This window comes from Mesoplodon densirostris, chromosome 19, assembly GCF_025265405.1.
Source record: "Mesoplodon densirostris isolate mMesDen1 chromosome 19, mMesDen1 primary haplotype, whole genome shotgun sequence".
Classification (NCBI taxonomy): Eukaryota; Metazoa; Chordata; class Mammalia; order Artiodactyla; family Ziphiidae; genus Mesoplodon; species Mesoplodon densirostris.
Window position 1 is genome coordinate 53509497 of NC_082679.1, and position 25812 is coordinate 53535308.

Consider the following 25812-nt stretch of genomic DNA (forward strand, 5'->3'; position numbering starts at 1 on the left):
GAAGACAGGCAGGTAGACACCTGTGGGTCTTCCTCTTCCCATGGCCCAGGCAGTCCCCAGCTGGCAGTTCTCTACAGTGGATACTTTAACCCCCTTCTAATTCTCATTCAAATCTCACATTCACCTTCCACAATAGGGCAGCAGTTGTCTGCTCCCCCTGAGACCAAGGCTACACACATTCTAACCTGGGACATCTTTCTTTCTCTCTCTCTTTCTCTCTCTCTCTCTCTCTCTCTCTCTCACTCTCTCCCTCCCTCCCTCCCTCCCTCTCTCTCTCTCTCTCTCTCACAACACACACACATACACACACACATACACACACACATATACACACATACACAAACCATCCATGCCTTCCCAAAGGGCATGGACTCCTCCTCCAAGTCGAATGGCAATTGGTAATATTCAAACACCACCTCTGTTGAATCCACGGTCACATTCTTGTCATTGAGATGCCCAGTTCCCAGTTAATCTGAGATTTCCAGCACATTTTACTGCCTTCCATTTCCCAGGTCTCCCAGTTCCTAGGGATCACCATCTTTTGAGGATCTGATGTCCAATTTCCAAAAGACCACACCGATCAAACAAATCTACATTCAGGCTGCAGCCTGAGGCTAATTTTAATCATGCTAGTTATAGCCCTAAATTCTCTTATTTGGACAAGTTCAAGTCCTGCTGCATTCTCAGGGCATTATCTGAAACAGTTTGTGCCGTTGTTTGGTTATTAAATGCTCTAAGTTCTTTCCAAGAGTCTATCAACAGAGAATGCATTTTGTACATTCTGCTACACTCACAAATCACAAATGGCAAACAGAAATTCTCTTCCTCACTCTCGCTGGTCTTATTAATGGATTTCTCACTTGTACACCCTCAAGAAACATGTCACAGGTAACATTAGGGACAAGAAGCCAGAGTGCTTTCACTGGAGGCTGAAAAGGGATTATTATGCATCCTTCATTCCACTAGAGTCGTGAGCAGAGAATAGCCCAGCTGGAAAAGCAGGCAGTGAAATGAGATGTCATTTCCAGAACTCTTCTGTGCAATGTATACATTAAGGGTATGAAAGAGGGCAAGATGGTACCTCCAACCAGGGGCGGTACCATCTTTCTAGAGGGTGTGTGGTAGCAAGAATCCTAAGGTGGCCCCAAGATTCTGGGCCCTTGGTGTACATACACATTCTCCCCATTATTCAAACACTAATCTAGGTACTGCTATAAACGGATTTTGAGATGTAATTAAAGTCCCAAATCAGTTAACTCTAAGATAGAGAGACCCGAAACAACCCAAGTGCCCATTAGCTGATGAATGAACAAAAAAAACGTGGTATATACACACAATGGCATACATGCTACAGCATGAATGAACCTTGAAAACATTATGCTAAGTGAAATGTCAGACAAAAAAGGATAAATACTGCATGATTCCACTTATATGAGGTGTCTAAACTAGGTGAATTCATAGAAACAGCAAGTACAGTAGAGGTTACCAGGGGCTGGGGGTGTGGGGTGTGGGGTGTTATTGTTTAATGAGTATGGAGTTTCCGTTTGAGATGACGAAAAATTTCTTCGGGGAGGGAAGAGGGGGAGATAGAGAGACCTAATCACATCAACCCTTTAAAGTTAAGTCTAGAGGTCAGAGACAGAGGAAGTCAGAGATTTGAAGGGAGAGGGATTGATTTAACATGGAGAAGACTCTTTGCTGCCAGCTGTGAAGATGGACAGACCACATGGCAGAAGCCGAGAGTGACCTCTAAATAACAATCAGCAAAAAAACCCAGGGACCTCTGTCCTATAACCCTCAGGAACCGAATTCTTCCAACAACCTGAATGAGTTTGTTAGCAGATTCTTCCCTAGTCAGCTGAGCCTCCTAACGAGAACACAGCCAGCTGATGTCTGGATTTCAGCCTATGAGACTGAAGAGAGAAAGCAGCCAGGCAGAGCCTGGATTTCTGACCTACAGTACTGTGAGCTAATAAGTGGGTGGTGCTTCAAGCTGCTAAGTTTGTGGTACGGTGACAATAAAGGATGATCTGGTAATAATACCCCCCAAAAAAGTCACGTTGTCATTTTGCCTTTTTTTTTTTTTTTGGCCACGCTGCACGGCATGCAGGATCTTAGTTCCCTGACCAGGGATCAGACCCACGTCCCCTGCAGTGGAAGCGTGAAGTTCCAACCACTGGACCACTAGGGACTCCCCTAAAGTCATGTCGTTTGACTCAGTAATTCCACCTCCAGAATCTATCCAAAATATAGCAAAACTTTCATACACAGAGTTGTTGAATTCATGTTATCTATAAGTAAATTATAGATATCTATACAATGAAATGTTCTAGAAGCATTAAAGAATGACATAGAAAAATGCAGGAGCCTGCAATTAGAGTATCATAACTCACCATATCACCTTATCAGAGCAAGTTATTTTTTAAGAAGTAAAACAAAAAAACCCACACCTAACTGATATTTCCCTACTCCTATCCCAGAAAGAAAGAGGCCAACATTATGTTTGCAGGAGCACATGAAGGAGGGTTTGCTAGGCTGTCCCAAAGGGGGAAATGGAGAGAGGGAAGTGCTTTAAGCAAAGGACATAAAAATAAACTGACCAGAGTAAACGGTGGTGCTTTGTCAGGGACAAGAATCCCCCTGGAAAGGCCTCAGCACCCTCAGTGCACCCGATGGGGAACGGCTGAGAGATGCTAAGTCTGGGCATCAGGGGTGAAGAACCATAGGGTTCTTGTATGATCCCACTGCAAAGAGAGGAAGGGAGCCCCATAGTGACTGAGAGAGAACCTCCCACCAACCTGCAGGCAGAGCCCTGCTGCAGATTAAAGACAACTTAGAGAAGTACAGGAAAGTGGTATTTCATTCCCTACTATGAACTAAAATTTAAATCAGCTACTTAGCCTGAAAAAAGTATCCCAAAATGTTTAGATGGTAGTTGTTCCTATGGGATTTTAATTTTATTCCTCTAAATGAGTTTACATTTTTGTATTATTTCTATATTTGCATTATTTTATAACAAAAAGCACTTTCTTTCCAAGGCTCCTTCCAACTCTCTTCTCTTTCCACTCCTCTCATTTAGGCCTGAGACTTGGTCTACAGCAACACCCTCCCAACAGTCTACCTTCCTCTCTCCCGTCTCCATTCAACCTAACACTGAACCTCTGAAGACAGAGTTCTAATTACATCAATCCACTGCTCTCAAACCTTTGTTGGTTTTTCTCACTCTGAATAAAATCAAGCATAGGCTCCTCAGCCTTCAGGTCCTTCCAAATCAGACACTTACAGAACTTCTCAGGCTAACCCACTCTCTACCTGCTCAAGCCACACCCATTCACGGCACTCACCCGATTCTGCAACTCTCCCAATTCTGAAGAGAGGCTTAAGCTCTTCCTTCCTCCTAGAAAGTCCTTCTCTCCTACTCTGCTGTTGAAATTCTACTCAACTTTTAAGGCTCAAGACATACCTCCTCTAAGAAGCTCACCCAGAGTCCACCAAGGGGACTCCACCTTCTCCCAAAGTACCTTCCCTGCCCCTCCATCACAGGACTTGCCTTAACTTGCTTTGTGGTACAGTGAGTCCCCTACACATGAATGAGTTCCATTCTGAGAGCAAGTTTGTAAGTCCAATCTGTTCATAAGTCCAACCAAGTTAGCCTAGGTACCCAACTAACACAATCGGCTATGTAGTACTGTACTGTAATAGGTTTATAATACCTTTCACACAAATAATACATAAACACAAAAAATAAAGACAACATTTTTAATCTTACAGTACAGTACCTTGAAAAGTACAGTAGTACAGTACAACAGCTGGCATACAGGGGCTGGCATCGAGGGAAGAGGCAAGAAGAGTTACTGACTGGAGGAGGGAGAGGAGGTGGGAGATGGTAGAGCTGAAGGATCGTCAGCAACAGGAGACGGAGGGCAGGCTGCAGTTTCACTCACGCCTGATGTTGATGGAACACACGTTCACATCTTTGAAAGTTCACAACTTGAAGGTTCGTTTGTAGGGGACTTACTGTAGTTACTGCTGTGCACATTGATCCTCTCCCACAAGCTGTGAGCCCCTGCAGGTGAGGGTCTATTTCATTTCTCCCAGAGCTCCCAATGAGGTGCTTTGTGAATGCAGTGACTCTGCACACATCTGATAGTTTTGAAGATGGGTCAGAACCAGGTGAAAATCAGGGTTCTCCCAGCTCGGAATGTGCTGAGACATCTCAAAGAATTTGTTTCAGTAGTTTCCCTTATTAATTTATCACCCATGAATTTATCTATACTTCTCCAGTTCCCTCACTTTTTTAATACCTCCTAGGATAATGAACTTTGATAGTTCATTGCCTGCTGTGGGAAACCTTCTATTGGAATACAGAGAACTGACGAGCAAACTTTGTGTACCTTATCCCCCCATTTTATGATGTAAAATTCCAATCATACCTTTTCTGAACCTTTGTTTTTAGAAATTGAAAATTCCTCTCCCACCTGCAGGAAACAAACTTATGTTCAGAAATGCTCCCTGTCAAAGTGACATCTTTAGACAAAAGAGAATAAAGTTCTTAACAGCCCTGTTCTTTCTGCAGGATGGTGGCCTTTGCAGCACACTTTAGGAGTCATATGACCTCTACGAAATAAGACTGCCATAGCACTGACAGTGACGTTTGATTCTTACTGGCCTAGAGAAAATGTAATTGATAACGTGGAAAAGACAAGCTAACTGATGGCTGATAAAAGATACCATTTCATGAAACTCTGTGAGCCTCTGTACACAAATTGCTGCTGCCCTTGTTCAAAAAAATCATTTTTTCATGAAGGCTGCTGTGTTCTTAAGCATTTGGTTTCACCAATCCAAAGAAACTGACTGCGTTGCATCAAAAGGAAGAAAGTTTCTACATGGCATTTCTGCAGACATAGAACACAGTTCATGGGCTTCCCTGGTGGCGCAGTGGTTGGGAGTCCACCTGCCGATGCAGGGGACGTGGGTTCGTGCCCCGGTCCGGGAGGGTCCCACATGCTGTGGAGCAGCTGGGCCCGTGGGCCATGGCCGCTAGGCCTGCACGACTGGAGCCTGTGCTCCGCAACGGGAGAGGCCACAGCGGTGAGAGCCCCGCGTACCGCAAAAAAAAAAAAAATGTTAAAAAAGACAAAGAGTGACTGAATGGATAAAAAACAGGGCCCATCTATATGCTGCCTACAGGATACTCGCTTTAGATGGAAGGACATACAGACTGAAAGTGAAGGAATGGAAAAAGATATTCTACACAAATGGAAACCAGAAGAAAGCTGGAGTAGCTATACTTCTATCAGACAAAATAGACTTTAAAACAAAGACTGTTAGCAGAGACAAAGACAGGTGTTACACTACCAAATGTAAAATAGATGGCTAGTGGGAAGCAGCTGCATAGCACAGGGAGATCAGCTCGGTGCTTTGTGACCACCTAGAGGGGTGGGTTATACAGCAGAAACTAATGCAACATTGTAAAGCAATTGTACTCCAATAAAGATGTTAAAATAAACAAACAAATAAATAAATAAATACCCCCCAAAAAAGATAGGTGTTACATAATGATAAAGGGGTCAATCCAACAAGAGGATATAATATTTATAAACATTTATGCACTAAATATAGGAGCCCCTAAATATATAAAGCACATATTAGCAGACCTAAGGGAAGAAACAGACAACAATATAATAATATTAGAGGATTTTAATGCCCAACTTGCCTCAATGGATGGATCATCCAGATAGAAAGTCAATAAGGAAACATCGGCCTTAAACAACACATTAGGTCAGATAGACATAACAGTTATATCTAAAATATTCCATCCAAAAGCAACAGAACAGGGACTTCCCTGGTGGTCCAGTGGTTAAGAATCCACCTTCCAGTGCAGGAGAAGCAGGTTTGATCCCTAGTCAGGGAACTAAGATCCCACAGGCCACAGGGCAACTAAGCCTGTGCACCACAACTAGAGAGAAGCCCATGTGCTGCAATTAGAAAAGAAGCCCGTGCACCACAACAAAAGATCCTGCATGCCACAACTAAGACCAGACACAGCTAAATATAAAATTTAAAAAAAAGGGGCTTCCCTGGTGGCGCAGTGGTTGAGAATCTGCCTGCTAATGCAGGGGACACGGGTTCGAGCCGTGGTCTGGGAGGATCCCACATGCCGCGGAGCAGCTGGGCCCGTGAGCCACAACGACTGAGCCTGCGCGTCTGGAGCCTGTGCTCCGCAACAAGAGAGGCCTGCGCAGCGCGATGAAGAGTGGCCCCCGCTTGCCACAACTAGAGAAAGCCCTCGCACAGAAACGAAGACCCAACACAGCAAAAATAAATTAATTAATTAATAAACTCCTACCCCCAACATCATCTTTAAAAAAAAAAAAAATCTAAAAAAAAGCAACAGAATACACATTCTTCTGAAGTGTGCACTAAAAATTTTCCAGGATAGATCATATGTTAGGCCACAAGACAAGTCTTAATAAATTTAAGAGGACTGAAATCATATCAAGCGTCTTTTCTAACCACAATAGTATAAAATGACAAATTAATTACTCAAACAAAACTGGTGGAAAATTCACAAATATGTAGAAATTAAACAACATGCTCCTGAACAACAAATGGGTCAAAGAAGAAATAAAAAGAGATTTTAAAAATATCTTGAGACAAAGAAAAATGGAAATATAACACAAAAATTTGTGGGATGCGGCAAAAGCAGTTCTAAGAGGGAATTTCATAGCAATAAATGTCTATCTCAAGAAACAAGAAAAGTCTCAAATAAACAATCTAACTTTATACCTCAAGGAACTAGAAAAAGAACAAAAGAAGCCCAAAGTTAGTAGAATAAAAGAAAATAACAGGGACTTCCCTGGCAGTCCAGTGGTTAAGACTCCACGCTCCCAATGCAGGGGGCACAGGTTCGATCTCTGGTTGGGGAAGTTCCGCATGCCACGTGGAGCAGTCAAAAAAAAAAAAAAGACAATAGAGAAGATCAGTGAAACTAAGAGCTGGTTCCTTGAAAAGATAAACAAAACTGACAAGCTTATGGCTAGCCTCACCAAGAAAAAACGGGAGAGGGCTGAAATAAAATCAGCAATGAAAGAGAACATTTTACAACTGATACCATAGAAATACAAAGCATCATAAGAGACTACTATGAACAATTATATACCAACAAACTGGACAACCTAAAAGCAATGGGTAAATTCCTGGAAACATACAATCTACTAATATTGAATCATGATGAAACAGAAAATCTGAACAGACTGATTACTATTAAAAAGGCTGAATCAGGGCTTCGCTGGTGGTGCACTGGTTGGGAATCTGCCTGCCGATGCAGGGGACACAGGTTCGTGCCCTGGTCCAGGAAGATCCCACATGCTGCAGAGTGGCTGGGCCCGTAAGCCATGGCCACTGAGCCTGCACTCCGCAATGGGAGAGGCCACAGCAGTGAGAGGCCCGTGTACCACAAAAAAAAAAAAAAAAAAAAGACTGAATCAGTAATCAAAAACCTGCTAACAAACTAAAGTCCAGGACCAGAGAGCTTCACTGGTGAATTCTACAGAGCATCCAAGAAGATTTAATACCAAACCTTCCCAAACTTTTCCAAAAACCATAAGATCAGGGAACTCTTCCAAACTCATTTTAAGAAGCCAGCATTACCCTGATACCAAAACCAGATAAGGACATCACAAGAAAAGAAAATTACAGGCCAATATCCCTGATGAACACAGATGCAAAAATCCTCAACAAAATATTAGCAAACTGAATTCAACAAGACATTAAAAGGATCATACACCATGATCAAGTGTGACTTATTCCTTGGATGGAAGGATGATTCAATATCCACAAATCAGTCAATGTGATACACCACGTTAACAAAATGAAGAATAAAAATCATTTGAACATCTCAATAGATGCAGAAAAAGCATTTGACAAAATTCAATATCCATTTATGATAAACACTCTCAACAAAGTAAATATACAGGGATCATACCTCAACATAATAAAGTCCATATACGTCAAGCCCACAGCTAACATCATACTCAACAGCGAAAAGCTGAAAGCCTTTCTTCTAAGATCAGGAACAAGACAAGGATGCCCACTCTTGTCACATCTATCCAACACAGTATTAGAAGTCCTAGCCAGAGCAAATTAGGCAAGAAAAAGAAATAAAAGGTATCAAAATTTGGATGGAAGAAGTAAAACTGTCACCATTTGCAGAAGACATGATAATAAATACAGAAAACTCTAAAGACTCCATCAAAAACCTGTTAGAACTAATAAACTAATTAAATAAAGTTGTGGGATACAAAATTAATACACAAGGGCCTCCCTGGTGGCGCAGTGGTTAAGAGTCCGCCTGCCGATGCAGGGGATACGGGTTCGTGCCCCGATCTGGGAGGATCCCATATGCCGCGGAGCGGCTGGGCCCGTGAGCCATGGCCGCTGGGCCTGCGCATCCGGAGCCTGTGCTCCGCAACGGGAGAGGCCACAACAGTGAGAGGCCCGCATACCGCAAAAAGGAAAAAAAAAAAAAAATTAATACACAAAAATCTGTAGCATTTCTATACACTAATACATCATCAGAACAAGAAATAAAGAAAACAATCCCATTTACAATTGCATCAAACAATCCCATTTACAACCTAGAAATAAATTTAACCAAGGAGGTGAAAGACATGTATACTGAAAACTATAAAAGATTAATGAAAGAAATTGAAAAGGACACATACAAATGTTAAGATATCTTGTGCTGGGACTTCCCTGGCGGTCCAGTGGTAAAGAATCGACACAGGGGATGCACGGTCGATCCCTGGTCAGGGAGCAAAGAGCCCACATGCCGCGGGGCAACTAAGCCTGTGTGCCACAACTACTGAGCCTGGGAGCCTCAACTAGAGAGCCCACGTGTTGCAAACTACAGAGCCCACGTGCTCTGGAGCCTGGGCACCACAACTAAAGAGAAAACACACACGCCACAACTAGAGAGGAGCCTGCACACCACAACTAGAGAGGAGCCCGCACACCACAACGAAGAGCCCGCCCACGGCAACAAAAGATCCCGCCTGCCTCGACGAAGATCCCACGTGCTGCAACTAAGACCCAACACAGCCAAAAAAAAAAAAAAAAAAATTAAAAAAAAAAAGGACTTCCCTGGTGGCGCAGTGGTTAAGAATCCACCTGCCAATGCAGGGGAAACGGGTTCCAGCCCTGGTCCGGGAAGATCCCACATGCCACTGAGTAACTAAGCCCGTGCACCACAACTACTGAGCCTGCGCTCTAGAGCCAGAAAGCCACAACTACTGAGCCTGCATGCCACAACTACTGAAGCCTGCACACCTAGAGCCCATGCTCTGCAACAAAGAGAAGCCACCACAATGAGAAGCCTGAGCACCGCAATGAAGAGTAGCCCCCGCTCACCACTAGAGAAAGCCCACGTGCAGCAACGAAGACCCAATGCAGCCAAAAATAAATAAATAAAATAAATTTATTTTAAAATAAATAAATTAATTAATTAAAATACACTGTCTCAGTCACACCAGCCCCATTTCAAGTGTTGACGAGCCACATTTCCATCATCTCAGAAAGTTCTAGTGGATGGTGTTGCTCTAGAAAAGTATCGCTAAGCTTTCTTAGCGTTCACACTCATCGATTCCAGGGACCACTTCAGAGTAGATGCCAAGCAGCACAACTTCCTCACTATTAATCGGTGAAAGTAACATCTGTTTTATAAAGTAAATGACACATATAAAATGTTAAAAAGTTTCACCTTTCAGACTGGGGTTTTTCTCTGAAAAATCTAAAAGCTTTAAATTTTAAAATGATTTTTAAAAGTGGTGGGGTCACACCAACAAAGACGCAATGCAGCCAAAAATAAATAAATAAATAAATAAATAAATAAATAAATAAATAAAGGTGGTGGGCTGTTTGGAAAAGTTTATTTTTCTGCCTTTTCAGAAAGGTGGTGTGACGAGTTTTAACTTTTTCTTTCTACATTAATGAAATAGTTAATAAAATGAGTCCCTACCCCTCCCAGTGATCACCAAAATCAATCACAAAACCATGCTAATTCACACTAAGACTCACCCTTCCAAATGAATAGAAAAATCAGAAAGAAAAACAGCAACTCCCACAAGGCAGTTAAATTACCCAATTTAGTTTGTTCTCTTACTATGACAACTGCTGTTTAGGTTTAATTGTTTGATACGACTTCATAGCATCCTAATATATGTGTCAACACCCTCTCTGCAGGTCTTTTCAGTTACATCTGTGTAGAGAAGTAGGGGTGAGACTACCTGGGTTTCTGTGAAAATTAAAGCGTTTGCAGATTAGTAGCTTCCAAATTAGCAAGCTCAGAGGTTGGACACACGATTCTGTTCTTAGTCCCCAGTGAAAGCAATTAACAAAAAGGGTAACAGGAATATGGTTCTTTTACCCTGGGAGTCTGGCATCTTTCTTCCTCCCAGAGACACCATGCTGACAGTGCAAAGTGCTTTAGGATCCTTTCACCCAAATGTGGTTGCTCAAATTCTCCATGGGCACTATGTATCAAGGGCAGCCATAGAGCAAATTGGTGGGAGGTTCTCCCCTCATGCAACTTTACGACAAAAGAAGGGATAGGTTTTAGAAAGAAGAAACCACATCACCCCCTTATCGTAAATCCAGATTCCCCTTCAGTATAAATCACCTGAGCACCAACACAGTGCCTGGTACAGTGTGCACCTGTCAAAAGCTCAATAAACCCTTATTGAAAAAATGACTGAATGAAAGTCTCTGGCACACTGAAGGTATTCAATAAATTATGTGTTCGATACATGAAGAGAATCACCAACACACTGTCCTAGGTGCTGGGGAAAGGGGGGAATGATATTTATTGTAAAACGACTGTATGACAGGCTCATACAGTATGAAGCAGAGTAGTGCAATGAGCACAACAAGGCCCTGGGGCCAGACGTCTGTGTTCAAATCCCAATGCGGCCACATAATGGGAGGCCTTGGCCAAGTCACTTGGGATCAGCCAAATGGGGATCAGCTTCCCCGCTGGGGAAAAAAAACAACAACATCTACTTATCTTGCATGGTTCTTTCATGAATTAGAAAAAGGAAATGTAGATCACTTAGCACAAGGCCCGGCATATGGAAGGAACCAAATAGAAAAATGGCAAAAATTCCTAGTAAATACTAGCGTTCCTTTGGGCTTACCATGTATCCAGCACTGTGCCACACATTCTAAATGTATGACCTCATAAAATTCTCACACCGGGCTTCCCTGGTGGCGCAGTGGTTGAGAGTCCGCCTGCCGATGCAGGGGACACGGGTCCGTGCCCTGGTCCGGGAAGATCCCACATGCCGCGGAGCGGCTGGGCCCGTGAGCCATGGCCGCTGAGCCTGCGCGTCCGGAGCCTGTGCTCCGCAACGGGAGAGGCCACAACAGTGAGAGGCCCGCGTACCGCAAAAAAAAAAAAAAAAAAAAAAAATTCTCACACCAACCCTATGAGGTAGGTACGATTCGCACCTCTTACAGGTGAGAAAACATGCGCAGAAGGTGATGACAGGCTAAGAGCGGGATTCGAACCCGGGTAATACATGCAGCACATACTCCTATTCACCTACGGTATTTTCCACTATCCTAGCATCAGTAACCACTTAAAAGCTTAGGCGCGAAACAGGCACTTTGCATGCAGTTTTTTTTTTAATCGAATCCACTCCAAAGACCTGTGAGGCAGGGTTAAGTCCATGCATCTGAGGCTCAAATAAATTCTGTGACTTGCCCAAAGTCACTAGGCGCAGGGGTACCTAAACCCCCTCGCTCACCACCCTGGTCATAGGAAGCCTCCCCTCAGCGCTCACTAGCGCGCAATCTCTGCAATTCGATGTCCCCAGGCAGACCCCACTCCCGGTATCCACGAGGGGAACCCCGAAACCCCGCCCATGCCAGCCCCAAACACCCGCAACGGTCATCAAGGATCCCCTCACCCGCTCGGGTCTGACAGGTCCGGGTCACTCCCTTGCCCATCTCTCCAGCCCGGACTGGGGGTCGCTCCGCCGCCCCCAAGAATGACCCGGCAGCGTGGGGGAGGGGAACCAGGAAGGGCGCATGCTTAAAAGGCTCCATTAGGCCCCGAGCTCACCTGGGAGTCGCGAAACTCCACCACCACGTTCTCGCTGCTCCACCGCGCCGCCATCTCCCGCGCCCAGACTCGGCGGCCCCAGGGCTACGCGTTCCCACCCACGACACCCGCGTTCCCGGGTTCGGTGAGCCCCACGCAGCCCCGAGTCAGTCCAGCCGCGCCCCGTGCCCCCTTCCGTCTGACCGCAAACCATTGGCTGACCCAAACACTGGCTCCGCCCCCTCTTCCCGGATTATCCAATTGCGGCACGGCGCCTGCCCCAAAACAGACACGCCCCCTTCACTCCGTCACTCGGCTAGAGTCACCCACGCTCCTCGCGCCTCTGAATACACGCCCCCTGCCGCGAGCTCTGCCGGGAGTTGTAGGCCAAGGTCTAGCCACTTGTGGGCAATCCACGAAGAGCTTGCAGGTTAAGGTTTGGACGAGGGAAGGCACCTCTCTGTCTCCTCGCTGTTGTCCTTCGCAAGGCCCAGGCCGTATATAACCAAAGCCCGACATTAGTGCAAACCAATGGTTACCTCTTCCCCTGAGGCCTGCCACAAAGGCATTGAAAAGAGTGAACGTGCGATTCATTGTTTTATACAGTACAGCGGCGCCTGCCAAAGTATCCAAGGACCCAGGGGATCTCCGAAGGCAAAACAATTTTCATAGTCATACAAAGAAGTTAATTCGCCTTTTTCATTTTCTTTCACCAGTGTACAGTGGAGTTTTCCAGAGGCTACACGATACATATTTGTAACAGATTGAACGTAAAAGCGGATGTGAAAATCCAGGGGTTTTCTGTTAAGCCAGACATTAAAGAGATTTGCCACTCTTCTCACAAAACCATTATTTTGGAAAATGGTTATTTTTTACTTACAAAATGTGTTATTGATGTGAATGTGCATAGATGTTTGAATGAAATATATATTTTTTAAGTTCTCAGTTTTAATTTCTGATGTACTAGACATCTCCCACACAAAAGTTTTGGGGGGTTATTAATGATTTTTAGGAGTGTAAAGAGAACCTGAGATCAAAAAGTTGGAGGACTGCTGTGCTAGTACGGGGGGTGGTGATTAATAGGTTCTCTTTTTCAGCCCCAGCCTCTCAAATCCTGATCTTAACTGGCTTAGCCTCAGTTTCTCTATAGAAGGAAGAAGTTTGTTTGCTTGTTGTAAGGAGTTAAGCAAGCATAGGGCCTGGAATATAGTCAACACTCAAGTGTAAGCTATTATTATTGTTGTTAATATTAACTCTATTTCTACATGCAAGTTGTTGCATGAATAGAGATAAGAAGACTTCCATTCCCTCCTGGAGTGTTGGATATAATGGGGAAGACAGACTTGTCAACAGGTTAGGGTGACCAACTCATGCCAGGAAGCTGCTCAATGTGGGCAAACAGAGACAGTTTGTCACTGTACAACAGGTATGCACTTGGCAGAATTGTGTTTTATAAAAGCAATGTGCCAGGAGAGAACAGCTTAAATGGGAGACATGACATAGCATCCTGAAGACCATGACATTTGAGCTTCTCAGTATATTATTAGGATTTTTGATAGAGTCCACTATCAGAAAAAGTACTTCAGCATCAAAAAGTGTGAAGAGCAGGATGTGTTCCAAAGACATAAAGCAGTTCCCCAATTAACACTCACGACACTGTGCTTCTTTCTTTCCTTCAAAATACACATCACAATATGTAACTCAATATTTGTTTATTGAATATTTTCAAGTTTTAGGAGGAGAGGGACCAGGTCTGTTTTGTTCAGCCCTGCATGGCGACCGCACATACATGGCACTCCATGAATACTGGTCCAATGAATAAATGCAAAAAGCATATATCATGCCCACACAGTGCTGTCTACATCCAAAGGATGCTATCTGTGAAACCAAAAGCAATTTCTAAAACTATTCATGGTCTTTACTTGTAATTCTTTACACCCAGAAAGAAATACAGAATCACCAATAGTTCTCCGTAAAATCCCTTGCTTTCTTTCTCATTCACCTATCAGTTATTATACTCACACAACACAGCCCTTAAAAATTTCCTTCAGCCCTGGCCTCCACACTCCTGCACTGGCTTTTCTTCCTGCCTTCCAGTTTCTTCCCAATTCTCCATCAAAAATGCCAAAGACTGCTCTAGAGAGAAGGGCCTCAGCTCAGAGGGCCAGGAAGGGGAAAAACTGCAAGCCACGTCCAAGGGCAAAGAGAGGGAAAGACAAAGAATAGTTTCTAGGTATGCTTATGCCATCACATAGGAATAAATGAATTAATTCATTTAACACATCATATTCTTATTTATTTGCCTGTTGCTTAGGATGTAGTAGGTGCTCAATAAATATCCACTGACTGAGTGGTTAGCAAATAGTCAGGTACAACTGTAACTTAGGGTAGATGACAGGATGTAACAAAAAATACAGCTAGAAAAGTTGAAAAGGGCTATTTAGGAAGGGTCCTGCTTAGGCTTTGAAGTTTTATTTTGGATAGATATAGAGGTAGAGAGAGAGATTTCAAAGCTCTCTGTCTGTCTATATATAGCTTAGTAATTCCTTTCCCACTAAAACCAGTAGGACTGCCCCTGCCCGAGCATTTCTGCAACCCTCCCCCACTCCCACCTCTTTAGTTCATTTTTGTCTAGTTCTCAAAATCTGCTTGTCATGGTTATTAGGTACAGAAAGTACTCTGGGTTTCAAATCCTTGGTTCTCTCTGTTCTCCCAGTGTTTTGTTTCTTGAATGCGAAAAAGGCAAGGTAGAATTTTTGAGGGAGGAACCATGAGCCCCTTTCTAACTGCCTTCTCAGGCCTTCTTTCTATCTCCCACCCACACTGTCACCACGAAAGAGTAAGGACTCCAGAGCTAAGTCTAGAGCTCTCTGCTTGCTTCTTCACTAGTGTGCTCCCCTGAGATCCGCATATGAATGTCCTGAGTCAGAGACTGGAGACCATTGAGGTGTCCCTTGTCAGGCAGACCTCAACTTGCTGACCAGGCCACAGGGCCCTTATCACCAAACAATGTCTTTTCAGAAGGTCACTTGCTAGCCACGCCACAGGAAGGAAGGGTATGTGGCCAACCCAGAAATCCAGGGCTCTGGCTGGCTCTTATCAGCAACTAGCCTTGCAAGTCTGAGCTCGATCCTTTATCTTTCTGGTCTCCTGTTTCCTCTTCTGTAGAATGTGGAGTTAGCTGACCCCTCAGTCTCTCTACATCTGGGAATCTTGGAACCCTGCCCTGAGCTCTACCAGTAACTTCCCTCTTTTCATCAATCAACAAATATTTGTGGATGTGCCCACATGCTCTGGCTCCTTGCTATATGCATTTGGTTGATCATTACCCTGATTTTCTCTATTTATGTTTTCTCTTTTCAAGCAAAACGATTAAAAACCTAAAGAGCTATGAGAGGCCTGGGAGAAAGTTTCTTACTTGGAGATACTTGTCCATGCCATCCCCACCCTGGCTATTTCCCAGGAGTAGGCCCTAACAAACCATTTCCCCCATTTTCTGAACAATTCAAGTCCCAGACTTACATTCTTTTTTAAAAAAATTTATTTATTTTTGGCTGTGTTGGGTCTTTGTCGCTGCGCGTGGGCTTTCTCTAGTTGCGGCAAGCGGGGGCTACTCTTCATTGCGGTGCGCGGTCTTATTGCGGTGGCTTCTCCTGTTGTGGAGCACAGGCTCTAGAGCGCAGGCTCAGTAGTTGTGGCGCATGGACTTAGTTACTTCGCGGCATGTGGGGTCTTCCTGGACCAGGGCTCGAACCCTTGTCCCCTGCATTGGCAGGCGGATTCTTAACTACTGTGCCACCAGGGAAGTCCCCCAGACTTACATTCTTCAAGGTGATGTTCAAAACCGGGGTTTTGCACCATTGTTATGCACTGACATTGCAAAGGCAAATGGCTTTGGCAATGCTGATTTTTTAAAAAATTGAGGTATAGGGACTTCCCTGGTAGTCCAGTGGTTAGGACTCTGTGCTTCCACTGCAGGGGGCCCGGTGTTCTATCCCTGGTTAGGAAACTAGGATCCCGCATGCCATGCAGCATGGCCAAAATAAATAAATAAAAATATTTAAAAATTGAGGAATAGTTGATTTACAATATTATATGTCAGGTGTATACCATAGTAATTCTCAATTTTTAAAGGTTATACTCCATTTATAGTTATTATAAAATATTGGCTACAGTCAATGCTGATTTTATCAGCTCTTTCTCCTGACTATTCTGGTAGGTGGGTTAGTGATTTATTAACCCTGTTTCACAGCTGAAGGAGAGCCACGAAACAGTTCGCCCAGGCTAAGTGAGAGCATGAAGATAAAAAATAAAACAGAGGTCCCAAGTCTAGCTGGGGCTGTTCTTGCATCTGATATCCTTGCATCAAGAGTGTCCAGAATGCGGACTTCCCTGGTGGTCCGGCAGTTAAAACTCTAACTTCCACTGCAGGGGGCACAGGTTCGATCACTGGTTGGGGAACCGAGATCCCACATGCTGCGGGGTATGGCCAAAAAGTAAAAAAAAAAAAAAAATACATTAAAAAAAAAAAGAGTATCCAGAATGACTTGCCACTCTCTCCAGACCTGTTAACTTTAAACCAAGAACCCACAGGAGAAACTTGGAACAAAATACGTACAGGACTCTTGATGAAACAAACGATGAAATGAAACAAATCTGAGGCTTCAGGTCTCAGTGGATGTTATTGTTATGTCATGAGTCCCTCTTTCTAGGATGTAAAGGACAGAATCAAGCTACTGAATGATTGAACTTTCCCTGCTCTGTATCTTAATATTTTCATTCCAGGGGGAAATTTGTCATATGAATAACTGCACAAGGAGATAACAAGGGCATTGCCTGAGAAAGGCTGCCACTCGGGGTCCCACAGGCCACCTAAATTTAGTGTCATCACATTGCAGAGAGCAGGGGCTTCACCTTTGCAGATCAGGCTCTCAGCTGTTCAGTGGTGCCAGATGTGAGAGAGACTAGCTTATGATAGTAGATTGGAATATAAGGGCAAATTATTAATATATTAATATACAAAAAGAAATAGAGCTGTTAAGCAGATCTAATCTTTTTCACCCCGTTGGAAAGCATAGAGAGAAAATGAAATTGTCATGCAAAGATTCCTTGATGAGCATCTTCACTGTAAAGCTTAGAAGTCCAGCTTTGCTCCTTCCAGCTGTATGACTTTTCAGTGTGCATGTGGTATATCCGTTTTTTTAAGATTATTTTTTTGATGTGGACCATTTTTAAAGTCTTTATTGAATTTGTTACAATATTGCTTCTGTTTTACGTTTTGGTTTTTTGGCCACAAAGCATGTGGGATCTTAGCTTCCTGACCAGGGATTGAACCCTCACCCCCTGCATTGGAAGGCGAAGTCTTAATGCATGTGGTATACAATTTCTATATACCTCTATCTCTTTCTCTCTCTCTCTATTTAAATTTACATGGCTGAAACACTAAAATACAAAAAGGTATATAATGAAATGAAACATTTCCCATCTATCCTCTCACCCAGCTCTCCAGTTCCTACTGCCCACCCCCCCAAGGGACTGCACTATGTTGTTTCATGTTTCCATCCAGCATCTTTATGAATATGCAAGCAAAGAAAAATATAGATCTTTATTTGGGGAGAGGATAAGTTTCTTAATTTTCCAAGTTGGAATCTTCATTAATCATTGGCCTTATTAATCATTATTTTTAATGATAATGATGTTGATAAATCTTTCCACAGCTCCCCATCCCCTCAGGATATGGTCCATGCTCCTTCCCATGGCTCCCTGGACCCTCTTGTCAGCTTCTGAGGACCACTTCCTCTCTTTGCAGCTCTACTGCATCTTTCAGTTCCTTTGAACATGCTGTTCCCTTTGCTTGGAACATTCTTCTCTTCCTGAAACACAGCTAATCCCCCACCTCCACCCTGCTTTCCCTGGCTAATCTCCAACTCATCTTTTAGGTCTTGGCTTAGAATCACTGTTTCTGTGCCTGTCTCCTTCCATCAGCACCATGGTCTTGAACTCTCATAGCACTTAGTCATTCATTCATTCATTTCACAAACATTAATTGAGTGTCATGTACTTGCCAGGCACTGTTCTAGGCTTTTTTTAGTAATTAATTTTATTTATTTATTTTTGCCTGTGTTGGATCTTTGTTGCTGCACGCGGGCTTTCTCTAGTTGTGGCAAGTGGGGGCTACTCTTCGTTGCGGTGCGCGGGCTTCTCATTGCAGTGGTTTCTCTTGTTGAGGAACACAGGCTCTAGGCACGGGGGCTTCAGTAGTTGTGCCTTGTGGGCTCTACAGCGCAGGCTCAGTAGTTGTGGTGCACAGGCTTAGTTGCTCCGTGGCATGTGGGATCTTTCCCGGACCAGGGATTGAACCCATGTCCCCTGCATTGGCAGGTGGATTCTTAACAACTGTGCCACCAGAGAAGTCCCTGTTCTAGGCTTATTTACCACACTGTACTGTCACTGCCTCCTTTGATACTTCATATATACATATATATATATATATATTACTGCACTGTAATTCTTACACCATCAAATTCACCCTTTTAAGTGTATAATTCAGTGGGGTTTTTTTGTTTTTTGTTTTTTGGTATATTTACAAGGTTGTACAACCATCACCATTATCTAATGCCAGAACATTTTCATCACTCCAAAAAGAAACCCGGTAGCAGTCATTCTCCATTCTCGCCTCCCTCCAGGCTTTCTTTCTGTCTCAATGGATTTGCCTATTGTACACATTTCATATAAGCGGAATCAGACAATATAAGATCTTTTGTGATTGGCTCCTTTTACTTAGTATTTTCAAGGTTCATGCATGTTGTAGCATGTATCAGCACTTTATTCTTTTTATGGCTGAATAACAGTCCATTGTATGGATATACCACATTCGGTTTATCCATTCATCAGCTGATGGACATTTAGGTTAGTGTTTCTTCTGAAGCCCTATGAGAACAAGACTCTATATGTCTTTCTCACCATCGTATCCTAGAACTTAGTGCAGTGCCTGGCACTTACTAGAAATTCATATTTTTGGAATTCCCTGGTGGTCCAGTGGTTAGGACACTGCGCTTTCACTGCCGGAGCCCAGGTTTGATCCCTGGTTGGGGAACTAAGATCCCACAAGCTGTGCCACGCAGCAAAAAAAAAAAAAAAAAAAAAAAAAAAAAAAAAAAAAAATTCATATTTTGTTTAACATTAAAAAAAAAGTGTTGAATGAATAGGAAAATCAAAAGCTAGTTAGATGGTTATAATACTTATTGATTATATATTTATCTCCCCAATAGACATCTGTCAAGGGATCTAGTATCCTCTTTTCTGCATGGTACTGAAATACCCCACTTCTTTCTTCAGGGAGGAAATTGGGTTAAAGTTAAACTTTCTTGTTTTTCTTCACATCACGTATTTGGATTTTAGGTGTATACAACTTCCCCATTTAGGCACTTACAGATAACTTCTTGGGTATTAAAACATTTTGTTTTTGCTACATCATTTCTCATACAGAAATCTCAACTTCCTTCGGCAGGGCTTTTTGCTCACTGCCTCCCCTGCCCTCAAAAGCACTCCATGATTGCACATAACCTTCCTCCTGTTTCTTTCCAAGCTGGTCACACTGGGACAATCAATACCTGTGACAGATCAACCTTTCTTTCTTTTGGTTTTAATATTTCTTTACACCCTGTTTTGGCTCCTTGATTTGGAAGTATCTGGAAGACATTTAGGGCAAGGAAGTCAGGCCAGGAACTGGGTGATGCTCATAGCCAGCACTCAGCACTTGAAAAATAGTTGTTGAACCAATGAATGGATGAACGAACGATGAATCAGTGAGTGTGAATATGTGAGAGACACATATTGCAAAATGCAGACTTGGTCAGCAAATATTTATTGAGTACCTACTGTGTCGCAGGCCCTGTGGTGCATGCCAGGATAAATGGTAAACAAAACAGGGGTCCCGCCTTGGACTAGGGAGTTTCTAAAATCACTAGTTCTAGCTGTATTATTCCATTTCCATGTCTATATCTTTTCACTTTTTATCGCACACCTAATGATTTTCAGGATTACATTTTAGCTAAGAAATCTACCCATTTGCTTAGCCCAAAATAGGAAGTTCTGATCTACTTTCAGCAAAATCTGGAGTCACAAGTGCCCCAGTGAAAAGTACCCCCCAAAAACTAAAAATCCCCCAAATGCTAAGCTTCCTGATTTTAGGGGTTCTAGGATGGGGAACCTCCGATAGAACGGACAGCACGTCCACCAGAGGGCGCTGCGGGGGCAAATTTGTGCCGGGAGGGGAGCTTGACCAGTGACCCTCAAAGCCAGGTAGGCGTCTAGAGTAATTTTAATTCTTCCCTGCGTTTCCTTCCCACCCCTCGAACCATGGTCGCCCCCCCCCCATAGGTGGTTCCCCTCTGAATCATCCGCTACTTTCAGGGGCTTAAAGAGCGCTTGCTTGGAAAGGCGCCTTGCTTCTGTTCCTGACGCCCCATGGCTCAGGCCACTCAGTTTCCAGGCGGGTCGGGGCGGGCTGGGTGGGTGGGTGGGACCTCTCGGGCGTCAGCAGCCCGGCGCTGCAGGGGCCGCGAAGGGGTTAACCCGGCGGGGGGGGAGGGGGCGCGGGCGGCGCCTGCGCTCTGCTTCTCTCCATTGTCTCCACGGCGGCGAGGAGCGCCGGCGAGCGCAGCCCGGGACCGAGCAGGGCGGTGCGGCTGGCGGGGCAGGCGGCGGCGACGGCTGCGGCTGGAGCGAGAGCGCTACGCCACGCGACCGCGGCTTCCCGAGCTCCGCCTGGCTGCCCAGCGCCGCAGCCCGCCGGAGGCCTGGAGGGGTCCGGGTCGCCGTCCATGGTCGCGGCGTCCTGAGGCGGGGGACGCGCCCGGCGCCCCTAGCCCTCCTCCGCCTCCTGCTGTCGGGCGGGCGGCCTCCTCGGGCGCCTCCCTGCGCCCGCCCGCCCGCTCGCCCGCCGCCTCCCTCCCTCCTTCCTTGCAGCTCCCCCGGCTTTCGGGGGCCTGGGGGCGGCCTGTGGCGCGCCGAGCCCGCGCCGGACTGCGCCTCTTTGGACCTTGAGGGGAAACATGCGTTTGGCTTGGATCGTTTTAAATTCTTAGTTTGGGATCCCCGCTCGCCTGCCTCTTCCGCCCGCGGGTTTTCTTTTCTTTTTTTCTTTTTTTTCTTTTTTCTTTCCCGGTCTCCTTTTTTGACTTCCTCCCCCTTTATGCTCGCCCAGCCCTCCCCCAGCTGCTGAGAAGTGGGGGAGGGTCTCGGCCTCCAGGTTCCCGCCCCACCGGGGCCCGGGCGAGCATGGGGGGCAAGCAGAGCACGGCGGCCCGCTCCCGGGGCCCTTTCCCAGGGGTCTCCACCGATGACAGCGCCGTGCCCCCGCCGGGAGGGGCGCCCCACTTTGGGCACTACCGGGCGGGCGGCGGGGCCATGGGGCTGCGCAGCCGCTCGGTCAGTTCGGTGGCGGGCATGGGCATGGACCCCAGCACGGCCGGGGGGGTGTCCTTTGGCCTCTACACCCCCGCCTCCCGGGGGACCGGCGACTCCGAGAGGGCGCCCGGCGGCGGAGGGTCGGCGTCCGACTCCACCTATGCCCACGGCAATGGTTACCAGGAGACGGGCGGCGGTCACCATAGAGACGGGATGCTGTACCTGGGCTCCCGAGCCTCGCTGGCGGATGCTCTACCTCTGCACATCGCACCCAGGTGGTTCAGCTCGCACAGTGGTGAGTCCGCGGTTGGTGGGGGCCTCAGAGGGTGGAGTGCAAGCGAGGGCGCGCCGGGGCGCCCCACACCTTCGCGCGTGTGCGAACATTTGGAGGTGGAGTGCGCAACCTGGATCTGTCTGCCTTCCCCTTGGTTCCCGAAGCCAGGGGATGAATGGGATACCCACCCTCTAGAAAAGAGGCTTTCTGAGAGGCTGCGGAGCCGGGCGTATTAGGGCTTCAGGTGTTGGTTCACTTATGGATGCCTATTGAAGTCTGATTCACTGGCATCCCCATTCTCAGGTCTTGTCTGGCTTATAGCAAGTCGGCCTCGATGCTTTCTTTCTGCAACTGCTGCATTGTGCTTGCCTCACCGGTAACAGAGAGAGAAGGATCCAATTTGACCAAGCGGTGTCTCCTAAACAAAGGGTGTGAAAAAATTGGGGCCAAGTGGTGTTTGGATTAGGGCTCTTGCTCTTGCTGGGAGAGACGGGTGCCCAGTTTTGCCACCCTGCTGGAAATCTGTTTGAATTGTTTAAAGTGGAGCGGCTGTCAGGCTGCTGTCATAGACAGGTGTGGCCTGCTGGATGGAGGGCCCAGCCGGGAGCCTCCCTGGGAGGCTTTGCAGGACCAGGGCTCTAGTTACCCGTGCTGCATGCAGTAGCCTTGGCTCAATGACTCTTGCATCCCTCCATCTTTTTTCTTCCCCTCCATGCTAAGTGCTTGGTCTTCTGGGTATTCTGCATCTTTTTTTAACCAAGAGGTGGCATTTTATTGCCTGGCTGTTGGCACATGTCAGGGGGAAAGGAGGATTCAAAGAACCTGGATGAATTCATTTTGTGAACTTCTGGTGACAGGTCAGCGAAAAGCTGGAGGAGGATTTCCCAGGCTCTAACAGGCAGGGCAGAAAAGGCACTGCTCGGTGCTTCTGGAGGAAAACAGGTCTGTCTGCTTAGCTAACCTGAGAAGCCAGGTTAGGCTTCTAGAAAATTGGTCAGAAGGGGTGTGGGGCCGCTATTTGCTAATTGGCAAGTTGCAGTGAAGAAGTTAACATATTCATACTCCTTTGGGAGACTTCAGAAAATTTAGATATTGTGTAGAAGAAAGATTGCTTTATGGAGGATTTATTTGTTGGATCACTGTTCTAGCTATTGTGAAATAGGGTAGACTTTTTGTATCTCTATTTCTGAAAACAGTGTTAATTTTTTTTTCAATTCTTTAAAATAATTGTGAAATAATTTTTAGGGAGAATTAGTGACTAATTTAGGGTAACATTTGAAAGTGGCTTTTAATTGCTAGGATGGAATTTTAATCCCTGAACAGACCTCTAGATATCATTGGAGCTTCTCTGACCTGCATGCATCCAACTCTGCCCTGAATGAGATGCAAGGCATGACTACCTTTGGTACTTTTAGACATTTGATCAGGTTTAGACATCTTTTTTTTTTAAACATTTTCATTAGAGTATAATTGCTTTACAATGGTGTGTCATTTTCTGCTTTATAACAAAGTGAATCAGTTATACATATACATATGTCCCCATATCTCTTCCCTCTTGCATCTCCCTCCCTTAGACATCTTGAACTTAATAATATGTCTTATAAAATTTGGTCCAGGTGTATTTTTGAGATGATTGTGGTTAAGTTTTTTTTTTTTTTTTTTTTTTTCTTTTTGCGGTATGCGGGTCTCTCACTGTTGTGGCCTCCCCCGTTGCGGAGCACAGGCTCCGGACGCGCAGGCTCCGGACGCGCAGGCTCAGCGGCCATGGCTCACGGGCCCAGCCGCTCCGCGGCATATGGGATCCTCCCAGACCGGGGCACGAACCCGTGTCCCCTGCATCGGCAGGCGGACTCTCAACCACTGCGCCACCAGGGAGGCCCTGTGGTTAAGTTTTTAAAAGAACTGTCATTACTGTCTGATTTTAAACTGAAGAGTACTATAAGGAGGTTCTCAAAAAGCGCAAGTAGAAATTTTGTGTTGCAAAAATGTAATCTTATAGAGGTTTCTCTGGAGAAGGAGTTCCCTTGCTTAAATTTCTTGTCTGTCTCTTACTAGAAACATCTTTTTCCTTATTCCACCACCAAGTTCCATGCTGGAGCTCTGAGCTTAAAATTGGATTCCAAAACAGACTCCTCAGCTATAAAACCTCAAGTTTTTTTTAATCTAGTTGTAGTGAGGTTAGGAAGAGCCACTGAACCAGGGACTACGGGAAAAGTTGGAGCATATTAATCCCTTGAGGGATTAATATTAAAATGGGGGGGGCGCTGTTAATATTTTGGGTAATATAGTTGTTATAGGACCATCCTGTCCTTTTGTGGGACATTGAACATACCTGGCCCTGCCCACTCAGTACTCCCACAAATTTCAAAGTGCTCTTGGTGGGGGCGGAGTATCGCCTGATTGAGAACCACTTCCTTAGGGATTTGTTGTTTTATTCAAATAAAGTAATTAGTTTTTCCTGTGCAGCTCATTTGAGAGGAACTTTGATATTTCCGCTCTTCTGCAATGGTGGTTCTATCTCACCTTCTGCAACAGGCCACAGGCTCTTCCTTCCAGGACATCCCCTTCCTCTCTTGTTTGTTGCTGTAAGAAGAGAAATTTTGGAGCCTTGGGGAGGGTCCCAGCAGTTTTCACTCTTATGTCTTAAGAGTAGAAGAGTGAGGATTTCAGTGCGCAGTTGACTGGGTGCCTGGAAGTTGATGTAATGTCGTTGCTTGTGTTTTCAAGGTGCTTTTGGAACTCTTCATGGGCGCAGAAAACAGCTGTCAGTGAAATAAGTGGGGGAGTTCAGTGAGCTAGAGGCTTCCTCAAAGGGAGCGAGCTGATGTTATGTCAGGAGGTAGAATACTGGGGTCTCAGCTCCTCCTTGGAGAAGCTGTGACCTTGGAAGAGACACCTCACCTCTCTTGAGCCTTGTCTTTGTTATTTTTAAAATACAAATACAGCCAGCCTGTAAAATTTAAAATACAAATACAGCCAGCCTGTAAAAGTTGCTCCCCAAATGCTGCGAGGATACACACAGTCACATTTGCCTTCTCTGGGCTGTGACCCTTGCACGCCCTATTTCCTTTGCCTGGAATGCTTTTCTTTCCATTCCACACAGGGATAGCCTTTTATGATCCCTTAGGGCTCAACTTAAATTCCTCCTTAGAGACCGCTCTTAAAAATTGGCTCCCTCAGTCTCTCCAGTCACTCACCTGTTATGTTAATAGCACTTAACACATTGTATTTATCCATTTACTCTTTCTGTTTAAGTTGACTCAATTTTAAGCTCCATGAGAGGAAGACTGTGCCTCTTGATCACTGTTGTAACTCCTGCACTCCATGTGCCAGGCACAAATATTTGTTGAGTGAATGAATTAGAGTGCCGTATGTTCATCGGCTCATTTAATCATCACTATAACTCTAGGAGGTAAAATGTTTTAATTCCCATTTTACAGGTGAAGAAACTGAGGTGTAAATGGAGGTTAAGGAACCTACACAAGGCCAGATAGCTAATAGGTGGCAGAGTTGGGATTGAAATGCAGGTCTGCCGGCATCAGAATCCACCTGGTCTCTTAGCCATTACCCTCTACTACCTCTCGACCTAAAACATGAGAAAGCTGGATAGTGTCGTGGAAATTGCACTGCTCGCGTGTCAGAGGGCTAGGCTCCTCTCCCGGTTGGGCTGCCAGTTAACTGCCTGCCTTGTGACCTTGTGCAAGTGAGTCATTTAGCCTCAGAGTCACCATTTCTCCACCTGTAAGATGGAGATAATACCTGTTCTGCTTACCTTGCCAGGTCGCTGTTGTGGTCTCATGAGATGGTGTTTCCAAAAACCAAATAACATAGAAATGGGAAGTGGTGTTCTTACAGGGACACTTCTAGAGTTCTCTGCCTTCTTTCATCTCCTCAGAAGTTGCTGGACAGAGAGATTTAAGATCGTGTGAACTCTCTCCCCAAAATGGAAGCTAGTGCTTTCTACTGAAATCTGACCTGGCCGTCCATAATAAGAATGCCACTTGAGAAGAGCTGCTTTACAGAATCC

The 25812-nt window shown here is 45.2% G+C and overlaps 2 protein-coding genes across 5 annotated transcripts in view; one reads left to right on the forward strand and one right to left on the reverse strand.

The window, feature by feature from the left end:
• Positions 1-12286, reverse strand: part of WDR59 (WD repeat domain 59) — a 107935-nt gene extending 95649 nt beyond the window's left edge. For all 4 annotated transcript variants that reach the window (XM_060084564.1, XM_060084563.1, XM_060084562.1 and 1 more), the window contains exon 1: positions 12122-12286. In XM_060084564.1, coding sequence (XP_059940547.1) covers positions 12122-12175 — 54 coding nt within the window. In that variant the 5' untranslated portion in view covers positions 12176-12286. The remainder of the gene's footprint in view (positions 1-12121) is intronic.
• An 8464-nt stretch (positions 12287-20750) lies between these two features.
• The window catches only part of ZNRF1 (zinc and ring finger 1), a 104571-nt gene continuing 99509 nt past the window's right edge, over positions 20751-25812 (forward strand). The window contains exon 1 of the mRNA XM_060084000.1: positions 20751-21806. Coding sequence (XP_059939983.1) covers positions 21383-21806 — 424 coding nt within the window. The 5' untranslated portion in view covers positions 20751-21382. The remainder of the gene's footprint in view (positions 21807-25812) is intronic.